Source organism: Taurulus bubalis (assembly GCF_910589615.1).
Source record: "Taurulus bubalis genome assembly, chromosome: 2".
Lineage (NCBI taxonomy): Eukaryota > Metazoa > Chordata > Actinopteri > Perciformes > Cottidae > Taurulus > Taurulus bubalis.
This window is the reverse complement of record NC_136590.1, coordinates 3,534,970-3,552,050: the sequence shown is the minus strand read 5'-3', so window position 1 is coordinate 3,552,050 and position 17,081 is coordinate 3,534,970. Positions and strand designations below refer to the sequence as shown.

Below are 17,081 nucleotides of genomic sequence, written 5' to 3'. Positions count from 1 at the left end.
AACCGCTCGCTCCTCCGAGTCCCCAACACCAAGCTCCGCACCATGGGCGACCGGGCCTTTTGCTGGGCAGTGCCACCTATGGAACAACTCTCTGACCACCTACGGGCAACTCAGACACTGAACTCTTTTAAGACTGGCCTAAAAACCTTTTTATTCAGGAAGGCATTTTTTAACAGCTGACAATGAATTAACACAAGGGTGTTACTTCATTGTCAGCTATTCATTTGGGATTATGGGTTGCTTTAACTATGTTTTTATTTGTTTCACTAAATATTGGCTCTGTGGCACTCTGAGATTCTTTTGAAAGAAAAGTGCGTTAAAAATTGAATGCATTATTATTATTATTATTATTATTATTATTATTATTATTATTATTATTAATGCACATTACTAACTTTGCTTCATCCCCGGAGTCTTTGTGCTTCCTCTCCTCACAGGTTTATATGGATCCTGGTTATACCTGGACCCTGGTCCCGCCTCATACCTTCTGACACTATTGTTACTATCATTACTCACATATCTACTACTATTACTACTGCTATTACTGATTGTATTATCATTATTAGTCTATTATATCCACTGCTGCTGTTATTATTCATTTTTTTCTAGTCTTATTCTTTTAATATTACTATACTTACTGCATAGCGCGCACTGATGTCTTTGTGCTGTTTCCACTGTTGGCAGACTCTTGCTGTCAGAGTGCAGAGAAGACCCAAGTACATAAGAAGCAGGAGACTGGGGATCATTGCAGGTGTATAGCAAAACAAAAAGCACTACAGCAACCAGGCTTTCTAACTAAATCACTTGAGACTCTCAAATTACGGTACGAAAAAAAGAACAAACAGAGCTTAAGCTGAACTTCTTGTCAATGACTCACTTATATGAAATTCCAAGATGCAGCAAACAGAACATACTAACAGAGGAAGGATATGTTGGGAACCAGGTACATGCTTACTATGATTAAACCACAAAGATATTGGTTTGGAGTTGCAGCTGCTGGGGGCGATAGAGAGCGCTCAAGGATCTGGACCTTGGAGACGTGACACTAAAAGATAACCCAGCATGGACCTAAGGCTCTTCCACTGCTTCTGTCTAATAACTGGTGGCAGGCAAATACAATGGAGGAAATAAATCAGGCTAGCAAGAGGAAATCAGAGATTGTTGTGGAAGCATCTTTACAGAGACTCCATTGCATCTATGTTTACATCATTGGTGCTCAAACATAGACAAAGTCGATTCATCATTTTTCTTGATCAAATGTTTAATGTGAGGATGCAGACCATCTGCGGGGAGAATTCCCCGGTGTGTTCGCTGTTGCTGTTACATTCCTCCTGATTTTAATTTTTAAATGTAATCTTTGTTTTGTTTCTCTATGGTAGCGCAAGAGGACTACAGCTGCATTGTACTGCATTGTGTTGTAGAAAGACAATAAAAGATCCTTGTATTTACTTTATTTTATACGCTGTATTTACAGCGTATAAAATGTATATGGTTCAAGCCCTGTCAACGCTTTTCTGCCAGAGAAAGACGCATTATGGTCACACACACTTTGACAGGCGAGCGGTTTCCCTCTGCTTCCACACTTTATGCTTCTTGACTCTTGCCCTGTACTTAACATACAGGCATGAGAGTGATATTAATATACTTTGATACACTGTAGTTTATTCAGAAGTTGGTGCTTGAGGCTGTCATTTGCCAGTAAACAGAGAAGAAGAAGGAGAGGTTGCAAGCTGGAAACAAAACAAGTCATTTGGCCATCGACTGCAACTTTTCTAACATAATAACATAAAAATACTTGAATGGAAACATTGCCAAGTGAAAATAGTATGAAAGTAGTTCAAAATGTTAAACTATTTGTTTTATAGATTAAGGGAACAAAGTTATTTCTTCGAAAATGTAAATGTATATTTATTCTGTTTTTCAGTTTTAATTTATTAATGCATCATTTAAATGCAAGTTTAATAAATCCGTTCATAATTGCTTTTCAAACACTGACACAGTGACAAATCATTAGTCTGGTGGCATACTCCTTACTGTTTACTGTCTCTGTAAAAATGCATGATGGGAATAGAGGAACAGAGCTCCTGGTATTTCTCACAAACATCGATCTCTTTCTCCGGACAAAATCCCTGCAGGAAACCACGCAAGTCACCTTGTTTTTCCTCTTCTAACTACAATACTATCAGATAATGTAATACAGATGTGAAGGGAAAAACAGAAGAAACAACAATCCATGATTCCTTATCTCCAGTTCTGTGTTTAAAATCAAACATATGTTAAGGTAAGAAGTCCCAGTTCTTCAAACTAAAGGGATCTATTTCAGACAGGAAACTGAGAATAGCTCAGCATCTACACAGCTGGATGCTGAGTTCCCTCTTTAACTGATCCAGACTGACTTTCAATAAATGCTCCTTGGAAAATGTTTTCTCCAGCAGCATAACTAAAACTGCACACAGTACAAATGACAAACCCTGAATAGACGCTGTCATAACCAGCACTGACAGTGTCTTGGTGTCGGCTCGTACATAACCTCATTATATCATAATAGAATCTGCTCCTGTGCTTTGATTATCACGCAGGCTGATTAGCGCCACCAGTGATTGCTTCTCCTGCAGAACCTGTCAAGACTAACAACCACTCTGCCCGTCTCGTATCAATGAAACCCAGCAGCTTCATGGACATGAACTGATGGAGACAATCAGGTCTTTATTGATCAGGGTAATAACCCCAATGCTTTGCCTTGAATATCTACGCAGCAATGGTTTTAATGAGCTGCTGCTTAATAGATGATGTATGGAAAGGGGGAAATATTGGAAAGCAAAGCAAGAGACAGAAGCTCAGAGAAGACAAATGATCCCATCTGTACACAGTGTATCATCCGGATACGAGCGCCAGCATGCTGTTGGCTCTCCCCTGAAAAATGGGCAAAAGTCGTCTCGGAGGCTGGAGGAGAAAGTCCTGCATGGAATAACTAAAGCCAGATAGAAGACGAGTGTGAAGCTAAACTGGGGGGCTGTGACAGGGTGACTTGTTTTATTACAGTGTTTAAAAAAAAGGGCTATATATCTGTCTGCCTCCTCCCATTCCTCTCTCTGCTGGCCAGTGTGTGCGGTGTTGCCTGTATTCATTAAATGTATTTTCACAGCAACTGCACATGTGTGGTTTGACGATTCCTCTATGACAGGGGTGTCAAACTCATTTTAGCCATTTATCAAAATGGGCAGCATGTGGCCCAAATTCTGCCCATTTTGATCTCAAGTGGGCCGGACCAGTAAAATCACAGCATAATAACGCATACATAATGACAATATTTCTCTATGTTTAAATCATTGATGAAGGTTTTTGGATGATAAACCTTATTTTAAGGTCTTTCTACAATAAACTAGAAATATAAAGACCAACAATTCAGACATCAGCCCACTGTTTACCTGCCTGCGCTCTCCTCTGCAGATTCCCTCACAGTTGAGCAATATGTTTAGTAAAGTCAGTCTTCTAACCAATTGCGACTTTGGCCTAATGGTTAGTCCGCGGGCCGCATGTTTGACAACCCTGCTCTATGACCTGTGTCATTAATATCTGTTTAGATGATTGTTCAGGTTAGTGTTCATTAAATGTCAAAGAACTGATTTCTAAATTGGCTTATGAAGCATTGAATGCTTCTCAGAAAAAAATACATGTGTAATCTCCTGCTACAGTACGCTATGTCTCAGGTCCTCTGTATTCTTTTGAATACACATCGGGCTCTTTATTGTAACTTTATGTTATTTTTATCCATTCAAGTCACCTTTATGTCTTGTATACTGCCTCATGTTTCTTTTCTAACTTGCCTTATTGCATTTTTATCTCTAAAGCAAAGCCCTTTCTTTTTTTATAAACGTGCCCAGAAGTGAGTGAACAATGTTGCTGTTTATTTTGTTGGGTTTTCATCCGCAGCTACTGTGGTTTTTGGTGACATCCGTTTTTTTTTACTTGACCGCGTCTTCTCTGTTGCTGGCTCTGTGACAAAGAAAGTTGTGTTACAATATCATGAAGCAAACATGCTTTCAGCTGTTCTCTCAAGTCCTGGATTAAAGGATTTGACACCCAGCCCCCTAGTGCATGGTCCATTGTTGAAATGAAAGCCAGTGGCAAACTGCGTGAGCCTCAGCGAGGGCTTGCACCATATGGTGAAGTCTTGCTACGCGGCCATCAAAGCCCATTGTTTCTGATTGTTCCGGCTTCAAAGGGAATGCTGGTCAGTGGAGAAACGCACAGTCAAACGCTGCAGTTTGCCAAAGGGCTCTGGGAGGCAGGTATTCATCTCTGTGCAGCTCAAACTTTATCAGGGATGCTGCAGAAAAATGTGCATGTGAGCAAACAAGCTGTTGGCAAATCGCCATGTTCCAAAGCTGTTCTAAAAGGTGGTGGGTGTACATAATGATTCAGATGAGCATCCTTAAAACGCGTCACATTATCATTTCTCATCATTAGACGAGGAGCTCGTATCTTCCAGTCAGTTTTTCAATTAGAGGGGAAAAAAATCATCAACACAGACAGATTTTTGAGAATGCAATTATAATGGGTTTTGAATGGGCTTCATGTAAACTGGCATATTTAATGAGTTGTGTGCACGGGGCTGTAGTTAGAGAGACACTTAGAATGTGTTGAGTTTGTAGAATGATGTCTTTTTGTTTTACCTTTCCTAAACCAAAAGAGCAAAAGGAGGACTTGAACATAAGATGCAATCCCGAGCATGTCTGGCTACCTAGCTAACGATAGTGACCTAAGCTAGCGTATACCAAGACCAAGGAACAAGGCAACTACAAGGAACTACATGGTGTCTGCTGAAAAAAGCCTGAACCACAAAAAGCCAATCCATGTGTAGTATTTTCTCAGTGCGTGGAAGCCGGTCCCAAGTGCTGCTATATTGGAGTTTACAGTATGTTAGCGCCGCTCTGTCCTGCTAAGTTTTACATTTACAATCCAACCGAGCCTGTTCTCCAAGTCACCACACACATCCGTTAGTCTTCATTCTACAAGAACAGTACAACATGAAGCCCAATGAAATAAGTTTGCAGGGCTCTCAAGTTTTTAAGACAGGTGAGAGTGACATATCATCGTCCTCCTCCTCCTCCTTGTTCCTATTATGCTTGTTTCCATGGATCAAGTGGTAAGGAACCTTTTTCCTTGGCTTTACATCAGCCTTTTAGCCGAATAGCATGTATGCAACCACTAAACGCAAATTAAGACCTGTGTTTTTAAAACCACTGAGCTAAAGACATCAAAAAGTCAGCCATGTTTTCAACCATCGAGGGTCGGCAGTTAGAAACGAGAAGCCTGCTAAATGAAAAAGCTTTACTTGACAAGCAATCATGATGTTCGATTGCCTGTCAGTCTGAACAAAGACACCGAGAATGGCCTCCTACCTGTCTGTTAGAGGGGTGATGACTAATCGTGGCGTGTTGCCCAGGTATTCGTAGGAGTATAGAAACTGGGCATCGCAAATGTTGGCCAAACAATGCTTCTCCTTCTCATCCCAACGGTGCCTCAGCTGGGAGAGCCACACGAAGGCCTGAGAGTTCTCCACCTAAAGGAAGAGCGACAGCGCAAGAGTGTTCAGGATTGAAATAAAGCCACCCTCTCCTTTTGATAATGACATGCCTTGCTTGAATATCTCGAGTGCATTACTCACTGGTAATAGCATCTCCAACATACAGCAGCAAGCACGTGCCTGAATGAGAATGTATTCAGTCTATACATGTTCTTGGCTAGATTTATTCCCCCTCACCTTCTGAGCGACCATCTTGGCCACCACGTCCCTGGCGTGGACGTCGATGGTGCAGATGGTCATGACCTTCTGTCGATCGCCCGGTGTAAGCTGCCCAATCAGCATGGAGATGAGGGTGTTGAGCTGGGACACCTGTTTCCTGTAGTACTCCTTCATGGCGTTGTCATAGCCCTCCTCCAGGCGGACGAACGCCATGCAGACGTCAGACGTCCACCAGATCTGAGTGCAGGTCAGCGCGACCTGAATCACAAGTAATGCGAGAAATGACAAGCAGTTGATGGGATTTATGTAGATTAATTAATGTATTAATGTTTCTTTGTATCCAACAAATGTGTGAACTGAGCCAGTAAAGACCCTTTGCCTGCACAAACTAGAGTGCTCTCTTTATATCTAAGTGGGAAAAGTTGGATTGCAAGAGTTTACATTCGTCTGCCATGCCGCTTATTGCTGAGCAGTGTGGATTGTCAGCTTCAAAGAACACGAGATGGGCTGAGCAGGTTTTATGTGCCGTGCCCATTAATGTGCATGACATTTAAAAATAACTGCCGATAGGATAATCTTGTTTTTTCTTCTCCATTCTCCATCCAAATATTGAAATTATTTTTCTCCAGTACTCGGTTCTTTAAAGGGATAGTGTGTGTGTGTGTTTAGCAGTACTGACACCAGATCAACATAATACACTGCTGTGGATGTATTTTACACACTGTAAGAAATGTGAGTGCTGTTTTTATTAAATACCCTTTTTTATATATTCTAAAGTTAGTCGTAATAATATCTTCAATTAGCATTTGAGTAACAACATTTTCTCAGGTATAGAGTTGTTCAAAAGGAGCCTTCCTCCACTCCACTGGAGCTCGCTGCTGCTTTGGGAAATGCCAAGCTGAGAACACCTTCCTCCCTTCATCTGGCTCTCAGCAGCAAACTCCTTACACCGTTGGGCTTTAACTGACTTTAGTGATGCGTTGTTAATGTACAGTCAATAAAAAATGCTGCGCTGATTTACAGTTTGACTGTGGTCCTCTGTTGGCTAAATGAGGGATTCAACACATTATTTATATACTTGTGCTTTTATAAAGTAAACACTACTGATCTCAACACTGCTCCTGAACCGTTTAGTTATTTTTGTTCTTTGCTGGTTTTAAACTTTCAGACACTAGAACTAGTGACAGGCACAACATTGTCCCATTCAGAGCATTAAATACTTTTAGAAAAACATGAGCATTTCCAGAAGTGGACCATTATGTGTTCCATTATCACAGACACATGTTTGTTCTCGCTCCCTGCCCTACGCTGTTTAAAATACTCAACAGAATTTGGCTGAGCACTGTGTATGCGAAGCATTAGTGACAGTGTGCACTGGATTGTAATATCTATGAGAGGCATAGACATGATTATGGAACTAATCCATGAGGTGTGGGATAAAGTGACTAACTGGAAAAATCCCCAGTGTTGTCAGTTACATCTCTACATACATCCCGCTGAGCCTGTTTACCTGAGCCGGATAGTCAAACAGCCACTGCTCTCTGGGTTTGTCCTCATAGGCCATCACCGCCTCGGTCATCTCGTGGCGAACCGTGGAGCGCATGCTGAGCAGCACCCGGTTCAGCCACACCTCCACCTGACAGCAAGCACACAAGACAAAGGCCCGTGGACACATTGCGATGTGGGTCACGTGAGCAGCGGCGGGCTTTCTTATCAATGGACTCTAATGAGGTCATTAATAAGCATTAGAGTGGAAGTGGAGTCAGGCAAATACTATAGGATATAATGAAAAATTAATGGATTTATGGGCTTTGATATGCAAAACCCCAGGGGCGACGACAGACTTAATTTCATTTGCTGACTTTATTGTGGGTTGTGATATCTATATTTGATAGATATTGTCTTCCATTACAGAAAAGGGCAGCTAAGTGAATTCCCTCATCTATTACATTCATCTACAGACGGCCATAGTGCCACTGTCAGCAGTAAGTCCAATGGAGATAATAAATGTCTTTAGCATTTAGCTCAACCTACACAAGTTATGGTATTACAATTTCAGAGACATGAATAAATGATTGCGGCTGTATTTTACCTGTCCAGTGCAGTCACACGGCTGCTTAAAGGGGACATACTCTTCCTCTTTGCTGTACATGCCCACACCAGTCTTAGAAGGATTCCCCTCTCCATCGGCTTCAAATCGCATCTTAGCCATGTTGTCAAACAGCTTAGACAGATGCTTCTGGACCTGAGCAAACAGACAGGCACATTCAGACTCGGCTCAATTGTTTGACAGGTGGTTTCTCTGCTGCCGCGCAAAAGAATAACGTTTCCTTATCGTTATTCTGAATCATTTATTGACAGGCAGGGCCCATGTTCTGCAGCATGCCTTCTAACTTCCTCTTTAGAGAGATTTAGAAGCAAGTTGTGCTTAACAGTGATTTATTTCTGCATGCTGGTAATGCATGAGAATATGTCCTGGTGATGGAGGTTGGTAGCAGGCGGCAAAACTATAAGCAACATTGCCCCTGTGTGGACACTGTGGGTACTACATGAGTCTGCACTCATCAAAAGAGCTAGATGGTGCAATCGAACATTGTTTCAGAAAACTGTGAAAAAAGCAGTAAATGCATTGCTACAGGGTTAGGATAGCCACCTGGTGTGGGTTGGTCCCATTCGACAGGATGTCCAGCAGATCAGCCGAAGAGATGAAGTAAAATCTGGGGAAGGCCAGGCGCTTGGTGTCCAGGTATTCTGCCAGAGCCTTTTCACAGAGAGACAGCCTGCAGAGAAACACACAGAGTGAGTCAGCATGTGGATCCAAGTGAAAGAAGCACAATCCCTGTACAAGAGTGCTCCTGATAACGGACATCAAGAGTAGAAAAAGAGACGACTCTCACCTGCTCTGGATGTCCTCCAGTTTACCAAACAGGCCCGGTTTATTGGTGGCCTCCACTACGTTTGGCGTTTGATGAACGCCGTTTGCCAGCTCTTTGAAATCAGCATCAATTGCTTCGAAGCGTCTGGAGTCCTGCGGAGGATTTCACGAGGGAGCACAGTGAGGAGATTTAGGTTCCCACAAGAGAGAGGATGGAATCAGAGGTTTAGCAAACATCTGGGTTTAAGCACAACCCGATCGTCGCGGGAGCAATTAAATAGTTGTGTAATCTCAGCTCCTAAACTCAGAGTACGAGCCAATTACCGCATTCTTAATTACCCGCTCTCAGAGCCGTGCTATCTGGGTTCACATGGCAACCACGAGGGCGCAGGTCAAGGCCTGCATTCATGTGAGCTCGTCAGTCATGTACCTATACCTATGGAGCTGTAATTAATCGCGCGTGCATGAACGTGATTCTATCGGTGTGCAACCTCAGGCAGCTGCGAGCGGATGTCCTCCGAGCCAATGAAGATGCTTTCCAGGTGCGTCCACGCCCGCTGCACCTCGAACCAGATGGAGATGACCGAGTCGGCCACGGACAGCTTGCTCTGCCACGACGACACTTCCTCCAGGAAGTGGCCGATGTACTTGGACGACATGAGATTCTGCAGCTGCACCTGGTTGTCTTCCAGCGTCTCGATCAGCTCCTCGTCGGTGCGCAGCAGAGGCACCTGGGTCCGGTGGTGGGGCTCATACTGGAACTGCATACCTGGACGGGATCAATACAATGTGTCGATGGGGCGGGAACTCTGGATGGCAGGGTGAAAAACTCCAAAGGACAGTTTAGTACTTCCTGTACCTGCCCATGTGGAGTTGAGCTCAGAGAGGACTTTTTCCATTCCCATCTCTTTCACAGCCTTGTCCACGATGCCCCTCACCTCATCCTCAAAGCAGTGCAGGTTCAGCTGCAGCAGGTCAGCTAGAGTGGTCTCCTGCTCACAGAAACACACACTAGCTTAATACTGTGATTGTTGGTCTCGGTTCAGTTTAACGAGAAGATGGAGAAAGCAGTCATTATGATCTAACAGTGGAGGGTTCACAGCTGCAGTCTCCTCCCAATCTCCCACAAGCAAAGACCATGACTGCAGGAGGCAGCGCTAACCTCCTGCACCACCCACAGGACGCTAGCTGGGAGTTTTAGGAGGAATTTATCTGACCAATATTGCGATTTAAATTTCAATAATTTGATAATACAACTCTGCAATGTTGCTGCTCAAGCTTTGTTAGCGTCCCCAGACTGATCCCAAATCCTGAGGTCTCAATTCAGAGCTTTCAAGCTAATCCGCTTCAAATAACGAGGAGAAGCAAAGTCACGGAATTAACAGCAATTATCTACAACTGAGCGGAATTAAATCAACGTCCATCAGCTTAAACTTTCACTTTGCCACAGCTTCTTGACCAAGACACTGTTTATTATGTGAGAAAGATTAAGCCATTCGAAGATAGTATTAGGAAAAGTTACATGATTATGATATATTTATGAATATGGAATGAAAAGGAATGCCTGTTGTAAAAAACCTTTGTCATAATGGTGTCTTTCGATGGCGCTTAGCAAGAATCTGCAACTTTCTAAATGTCAATCAGTGAGTTTGTGAGTTTGTGGGTATATATACGGCTTTTTTAGTCTCTGTAGTACACTTTTGTTCAAACTAAAACGCTGGATGAGTACGAACAGTACAAACATCTGATCTTCTTTCTGCAGATGAACCAGCCCAGGGAGGATCATGCAGATAGAGCTGGGACAGCTTTGTGTGTATCCAGCCCTTAAATAACCGGCGTGTTATCAACACTGGTTGTTTGAGATATTAAAAACAGAAACTGCAGCAAATTTACAGCTCACGAATACTGAAAAATAGGTGCAGTGTGTTGTTGCTTATCTCGAAAAATAAATTGGAAACCTGGTCCATGGTGAAGCGGACTCCAGTCGCAGCCATCAGCTGATGCCAGTGCCGGGCTCGGATGGCCGGGTTCTGGAGCTCGGCCACGGCCCGCAGGGAGGTGAGCAGGTTCTTCACCCTGCAGTCCAGACCTGTGAAGGCCTCCCACGCTCGAACCTATCAGACGCATAGGCCAGGAATCAGGACATGGGCTTTGGCCAGAGACGAGGGAGCCTGAAGCTGCAGCTCAGGACTCATTTATTCCAGCGAAGTCGTTCATGCATTTGCACATGCAGAGCCTCCAGGACTTAAAGGGCCTTAAATTCCCACCTGCAGCTGAGAGTAAACACAGAGGGAAGCTCTCCTTTCTCCCACTAACCCCTTGCCTTTGAGCAAGGCACTTCATTTCCAATCAGCTGCAGCTCGCTCGCTATTTAAGCTGTTAACAGAACCCTGTTTGGATGGAACACAACAAGATCAAATCATTCTAGATGATTCCAAAGAGTGACTGATGTGTTGAGCACATAGTCATTATCACTCTTGGGTAATGTTGACGGAGTGTACAGATATAATAAAGAGGACAGATCGCTAACGTGAGCCTAGCTTCCACACCCGTTTCTATCATAAGCATGATGGAGTGAATGAATGACTCGCTCCTCGGCCTTGGAAGGGATGCTGTGTTACTACTGCTGTTTGCCATGAATGCTAACAGTTGCGGGTCACGTGAGAGAAAATGACCTGACTCCAGCCCCCTGCACACCTCTTCAACATGTGGAGAAATCGGTGGGCCTGCTGTGCCGAAGGCTAAGATGTATTTTTCCTCCCAACCTTTTTAAGCGAGTTAGATATCCTGATCTCTTGCCTCACCTCTTTATCCAGCCCCCGTATATCTTTAGAGAGGCGCTTGCACTCTAGCTCCATGTCCTCCACATGGATCTCTCTCCAGGGGGTCATCCTCCATGCCGCCATGCTGGATTCCACCACGCTGACCGTGTCCCACAGCTCCTTCAGCAGGCCCACCTCACGCCTTGGGAGTGGAGAAGAGCGGACAGAGTGAATTACACCAGCATGGAAACGGGAACTCTCCAGATAATGAATGTGAACGTAAAAGAGCATCCCAGCTTTAACGGCTCATTAGTCTTGGATTTGGCACAGGCTCGTGGTGTTTTCTCCTTCCAGCTTTGGGCTTCACCTGCATTGTCGGAGCTGTTTGTACTCGGAGACGGTGACCTCGAATAGGCTGGCAGACTCCACCAGGGAGGCCATCACTGCCTCCCGCTCCTGGATCTGCCGGTGGAAGGCATCCAACATCTGGTGGGGGTTCTCGCTGTCAAACCTGGACCAATGCATGATCACACACAGTCACCCATGGAAACACACACACATTTGCACAAGCCCAGTATAAATCAGGCTGTGTTTAGGGAATGAGAGGCTGCAGTTTGCCAAGCCTGACTTGGCTGCATAACCAGACCAGAGTCTCCCGCGCTCTCTGCACACTGTGACAATTAACAATGACTTCCATGGCATTAATGGGAAAATAATCACCAGGTTATTAAGAGACCAATTACACACTTAACTAATCTGACATTTAGACATTATGATGAAGCATCTCTACCTATGAATTAATTATCATCAAGTTAAGATTCAATTAGCATTGTTGGATGTGAAAGCCTTGATATAACACTTCTCTATTATCTCTATTATCAGGTGAGAAGGCAGAAAGGTGACATTCTTATCTTGAGTTACAGAATCTTTATAGATATATATATATGTATATATATATATACATATACACACCTTGAACCCATAATCCTGTGCATTTAAACGGCAGTAGGAGGGATGCAACACAAGCTGTCATACTTTCCATAAATTTACTGAAGATTATTTACTTACATTGTACCTTACTTTGCTATTATTGTCGAATTTGAGAAAAAAATGCGATCAGAACGATTTTGCTCTCACACACACACACACACACACACACACACCCTCTACACAACACACAGCGCAATCCCTTTTAGAATAACTATATATCTCATTAATGTTGATGCATAATGAATCATGTGGGATAACTTATGAATATATGTATATATTGTACATTACTAAACACTTAAATCCCAAACCAACTCCCAGGAGCAATAGGAGCCAGTATGTGTTCTACCTGAAGGGCCCGTTGTTGCGAAAGTGCTCCCTGAAGGTGTGTTGCTCCACATCGAATGAAGCGCACTTTCGACGCAGGCTGGCCACCTCGATGGCCTGCAACGGCGCCACCTGCTGTTTGACTAACACGGACTGCTTTTTCACATCGTTCCACTTTTCTGGTAACTCCTGCAGATCGACAGATAGGTACAAAGAGAGGGAGATAAGGAGTGGGCGATAAAAGCGAGGGGGGCAGGAGTGACAGATGATGAATTGCCAGGAGGAAGAGCACAGAACAGGGTTGGAAGACACAAAGGAACAGTAAGAGAAATGGCTCTGTCTCAGCCGAAATAAACAGAAGAAAGAATGCGTGCGAGTAAAAATGTCAAGTGACTGAACATCAGTCCTCACCTCCAACTGTTTGTACACCACGTCGGGCAGCTCCTGCTCATAGACCTTCAGTAGAGCGATGGTTTGTTGAAGGGGCTCAAACATGGCATCCGTGGTGTTTTGTCTTTCCTTAACAGCCAGCAGGTGACCCAGGACCCCCACCAGGCCACCGTAGTCTCGCTCCTCCACCTGCTGGCCAAGGCCGGCCTCAGCCACACCGATGAACTCCTCCAGGTCCGACAGACTGGGGATAGATGACAATGATCGTTCAAAGGAACATTTGATGTGTAAACTTTTACATTACATTACATTTAGCTGACACTTTTATCCAAAGCAACTTACATTTTTGCTCTATATACTGTAGACACAGCAACAGGTAGCAATTAGGGGTTAAGTGTCTTGCTCAAGGACACAACGACATGGACTAGCAGAGCCGGGGCACAAACCACCAACCCTCTGATTGAAGGACAGGCATGCTAACCACTTAGCCACAGTCGCCCCAACTTGGCATGATTAAGATCATTGTCAATTATCAATGTCCATATCCCATGGACACCTAGTCCATGTGCTAGTCAGCCACAATTGCTCTTCAAGCTAGCTGGCTGCTAGCTAGCTCGGTTGCCTTGCAGACAATAAGTAAGTAGTTTCTTCAGGAGACGTATTGTACCATTGTCTGGCCCTGAGAGCTCAGCGCACTGCAAACAAGGCAAAGATCGTCACTAATTTAACGACACATGCACAGCATTCAGACAGAAAGGTGCTGAGAGAAGCGGACATTTGAACGGTCAGATCGCATGATTCAGATATCAGTGGAGATATCTGCTTTGAACCTTGTAATTGATGTAATTGAGGGATAAATTGTTTATTAACTGGTTAATGACAAGTAAAAATATGTTAATAAGGAAAATAAGGAATGAATAATATTGTATCATTAATCATACCGACCCTTTCTGTCACATCAGACCTGAGCGCTGACCTATTCCCTAAAGCAGCTACACTACTCCGTTTCACAATTTGTTCTGTATATTTTCTCTGGCAGGCTAATAAGAAGCAAAAGGCTAACGGCAGGTCCATTTCAGTCGTGTACAGACGAGATACACAAGAAAAAACATTCAAAGTTTGCTGACATTCGCCACAATGAGCTGCTGGAATAAGTCTGCAGCATGGAAACCCCTGACTGTGATTGGTTGTACTTCACCTGTTGGTCACATGGTCAATGAGGTGCTGTTTGAACATGAAGCTCCACTTTTTGATGATGTTGAGCAAGGCGCTCTTCATGCTCCGGCCGTCCACCCTCATCCACCCGAGGAAAACATGCACCAGCTCCAGGCCCTGCACCTCCTCGTAGATCTTCTCATACCTGCAGTATGACGACAGACAGACTTCAGCCTTGTAAAGGGACGCTAACGTGATCTTCACTCAAACCTAAACCAACTCTGTACAGAGGGATTACCAGAACAATGACCACAGAAACACACAAACACTCACGCTCCACTTGACCAATACCCACTTGTCCACCTGCTCTCTGAAGTTCTCCAGGGATGGTGGGCTCTCTGGGACGCTGTCGTCAGCGTAAGCCTCCTGGCTGGGGACCATGTGGCCGTACAGGAGGAACTGGCGCATGAACTCCTTCCTGTCGTCCACATACAGGTAGCTGTAACGCTCCAGAGAGTTGCGAAACTCGCAGCAAGTTACCATGACGCCCTGCAAGCGTTCCATCAGGAGATGCCGCATGTCTGCCAGGTCAACCATGTCCTCCATGTCAGCCTGAGGGGAGGTTGGAGCAGTTTCTTGAACATGTGGCATAGTGATGGTCGTGATCTGCATTTCAGACACTTCAGTTCTAGCAGGAGGGTTCATACACATTTGGACGAATGGATTTTCATGACTTTAAACCAAATGTCCATGACCAAACATGTTGTGAAATCTGGGTGTAAACAGTAAAAAGTGAGTAAATGTAGTATTTAAACTAACAATGAGAATACAAAGCATACAGTAAACCTTAAATGACTCAAATGAATTAGACAATAGTTTGATTAAAAGAATAAACATTTATATAGATGCCTGTATGTATGCCTGCTTATATTTTGAGCGTCTTTCTTTTAAAAGCATTTTAATTATTTCAAACTCAGCGTAAATGAACGACATGAACACATGAATATAACACATTTTCATGACTTTTCCAAAACTTTGGGGATTTTTTTTTCTTTCCAAGGACCTTTCTAGGCCTGGAAAAAACCATTTTAAAATTCCATGACTTTTCCAGGTTTTCCATGACCGTAAGAACCCTGTCTAGATGTTGAGGCTGCACCCGAGCACCAGTACCTGGTAGTGGGGGGAGGGGCTGTGCTGGGCGAGGCGCGGCACCAGTGAGGAGATTCTGAACACATCGTTGATGAGGCTCTCCACCAGCTCAAGGAAGCCGTCTCCTGCCCCAAACTCCAGCGATGGAGTGAACACCATGTCAGGAACCTTCAGATCCAGCTGGGCCTCAAACAGCGGGGCTGCTACCGCTCTCTGATCTGGACCCAAAGGGAAGGAATTGAAAACGGTTGAAGCTGCGGGTTGAAACTCTACAACAGTAAAACACATGGATTTGTCAAGTTCTGTTACTTTGAGAATTCTGCCAAAATATGAAATGTATTTATTTATTTCATTAATGTCAAAACCTTCCCCAAATGTGTTATCCAAACTGAAAACATACCTCTGCCATATGCTGATGAGGAATATGCAATATGACCAAAAGCTTCAGAACAAGGGCAAAAGTAAAGAGGTATAAGTAAAGTGAAGGTTGTATGTATTCAGTTGAGCCTTTATGAGAACATCATTCCTATCAGGTTTATCATCCATTTCAGGGATTTCATCAATAGATATGTGTGACACACAAAGATAGATTTCCCTAACGACAGGTTCCTAATAATGTGGCAGACATAACGTAACACTGGAGTCAAGGGATTCTCCATTGAGTCCTTTTTTCATTTTAAAACTAAGTCTTTGAAACTAATATACCTAGATGAATATATATAAAATAAATATATTATATATTATATAACTGCCTGCCTCACTTAGGACTTTTTGAACCTTCACAAGGAAAGAGGATGAAGAAACGGAGGACGTAAGAGTGAAAGAACGTGTACAATAAGGAGGGGAAGAAGAACTGTGGGAATCTGGCAACAATCAACCAAATCTTGAATCGCTGGTTTACAAAACTCATGCCAGATCAATGTTGTACGTCCAGAGCCAATACAGACAGTAACAACACAGGCAGTAACAATAGAGGCAGTAACTTTGTGTTTGCTGGCAACATTCTGGCTTTGAGACAACAGTAGGAACCCCACTAACATCACTACAAATAGTACTTATGTGATTTGACTGTGCACGTGTGTTCATTGCACTCCTACCTGTGTTATCCAGGAAGAACTTGAGAGAGCACTCGATGCTGTTGAAGAATCCGTCTATGACCGAGTCGTCGACGTACTCGACGTAGGCCTTCCACTCCTCAGAGGTCTGCTCGGCTCTGAACAGCTGCAGATTGCTCTAAGACATGACAACACCTGACACGTATAACCAATCAGCTCTGTCCTGTTTTGTAATGACTGTGAAGACAAAGTCAAAGCAAATCCACCAGGAAACCTTGTTGAATCACCTTGAGCAGGAAGTGGATCTTTTCTCCAGAGGACCGTATCAAACTGTAAAACCTGTCCAGCCTCTCGGCCCTGTCCTCCAGACTGAGCAGTGCGTCTTTTTTGCCCTCCTTCCTGTCAAACATGGGGCTGGCCCAGGACCTCATGCAGCCCTGGATCTGCTCCACGTTATCTTTGGTCCTCTGGAGTCGGCTCTCCAGGTCACAGATGGAGTCTCGCACCTCCTGAATATACTGCCAAACACCTGGAGGGGGACGGATGATGGAGATGGTGGTCAAAATAATAGCCAATATTTAATAAATGAATATAGAAGGGGAGTGTGTGACTAAAACAAGAATAATAAAGCA

General features: G+C 43.9%; 1 protein-coding gene across 2 annotated transcripts in view; it reads right to left on the bottom strand.

Annotated features, from left to right (window-relative positions):
- The window catches only part of dnah9 (dynein, axonemal, heavy chain 9), a gene marked incomplete at both ends in the record, with an annotated part of 117,129 nt that overhangs the window by 82,614 nt on the left and 17,434 nt on the right, over positions 1 to 17,081 (bottom strand). For both annotated transcript variants that reach the window (XM_079235727.1, XM_079235728.1), the window contains 18 exons: positions 5,406 to 5,566; positions 5,768 to 6,007; positions 7,260 to 7,385; positions 7,842 to 7,994; positions 8,403 to 8,529; positions 8,647 to 8,777; positions 9,116 to 9,393; positions 9,484 to 9,616; positions 10,583 to 10,738; positions 11,429 to 11,588; positions 11,754 to 11,897; positions 12,723 to 12,889; positions 13,112 to 13,334; positions 14,289 to 14,450; positions 14,601 to 14,857; positions 15,416 to 15,612; positions 16,492 to 16,627; positions 16,737 to 16,978. In XM_079235727.1, the coding sequence (XP_079091853.1) occupies positions 5,406 to 5,566; positions 5,768 to 6,007; positions 7,260 to 7,385; positions 7,842 to 7,994; positions 8,403 to 8,529; positions 8,647 to 8,777; positions 9,116 to 9,393; positions 9,484 to 9,616; positions 10,583 to 10,738; positions 11,429 to 11,588; positions 11,754 to 11,897; positions 12,723 to 12,889; positions 13,112 to 13,334; positions 14,289 to 14,450; positions 14,601 to 14,857; positions 15,416 to 15,612; positions 16,492 to 16,627; positions 16,737 to 16,978 (3,193 nt within the window). The remainder of the gene's footprint in view (positions 1 to 5,405; positions 5,567 to 5,767; positions 6,008 to 7,259; positions 7,386 to 7,841; positions 7,995 to 8,402; positions 8,530 to 8,646; positions 8,778 to 9,115; positions 9,394 to 9,483; positions 9,617 to 10,582; positions 10,739 to 11,428; positions 11,589 to 11,753; positions 11,898 to 12,722; positions 12,890 to 13,111; positions 13,335 to 14,288; positions 14,451 to 14,600; positions 14,858 to 15,415; positions 15,613 to 16,491; positions 16,628 to 16,736; positions 16,979 to 17,081) is intronic.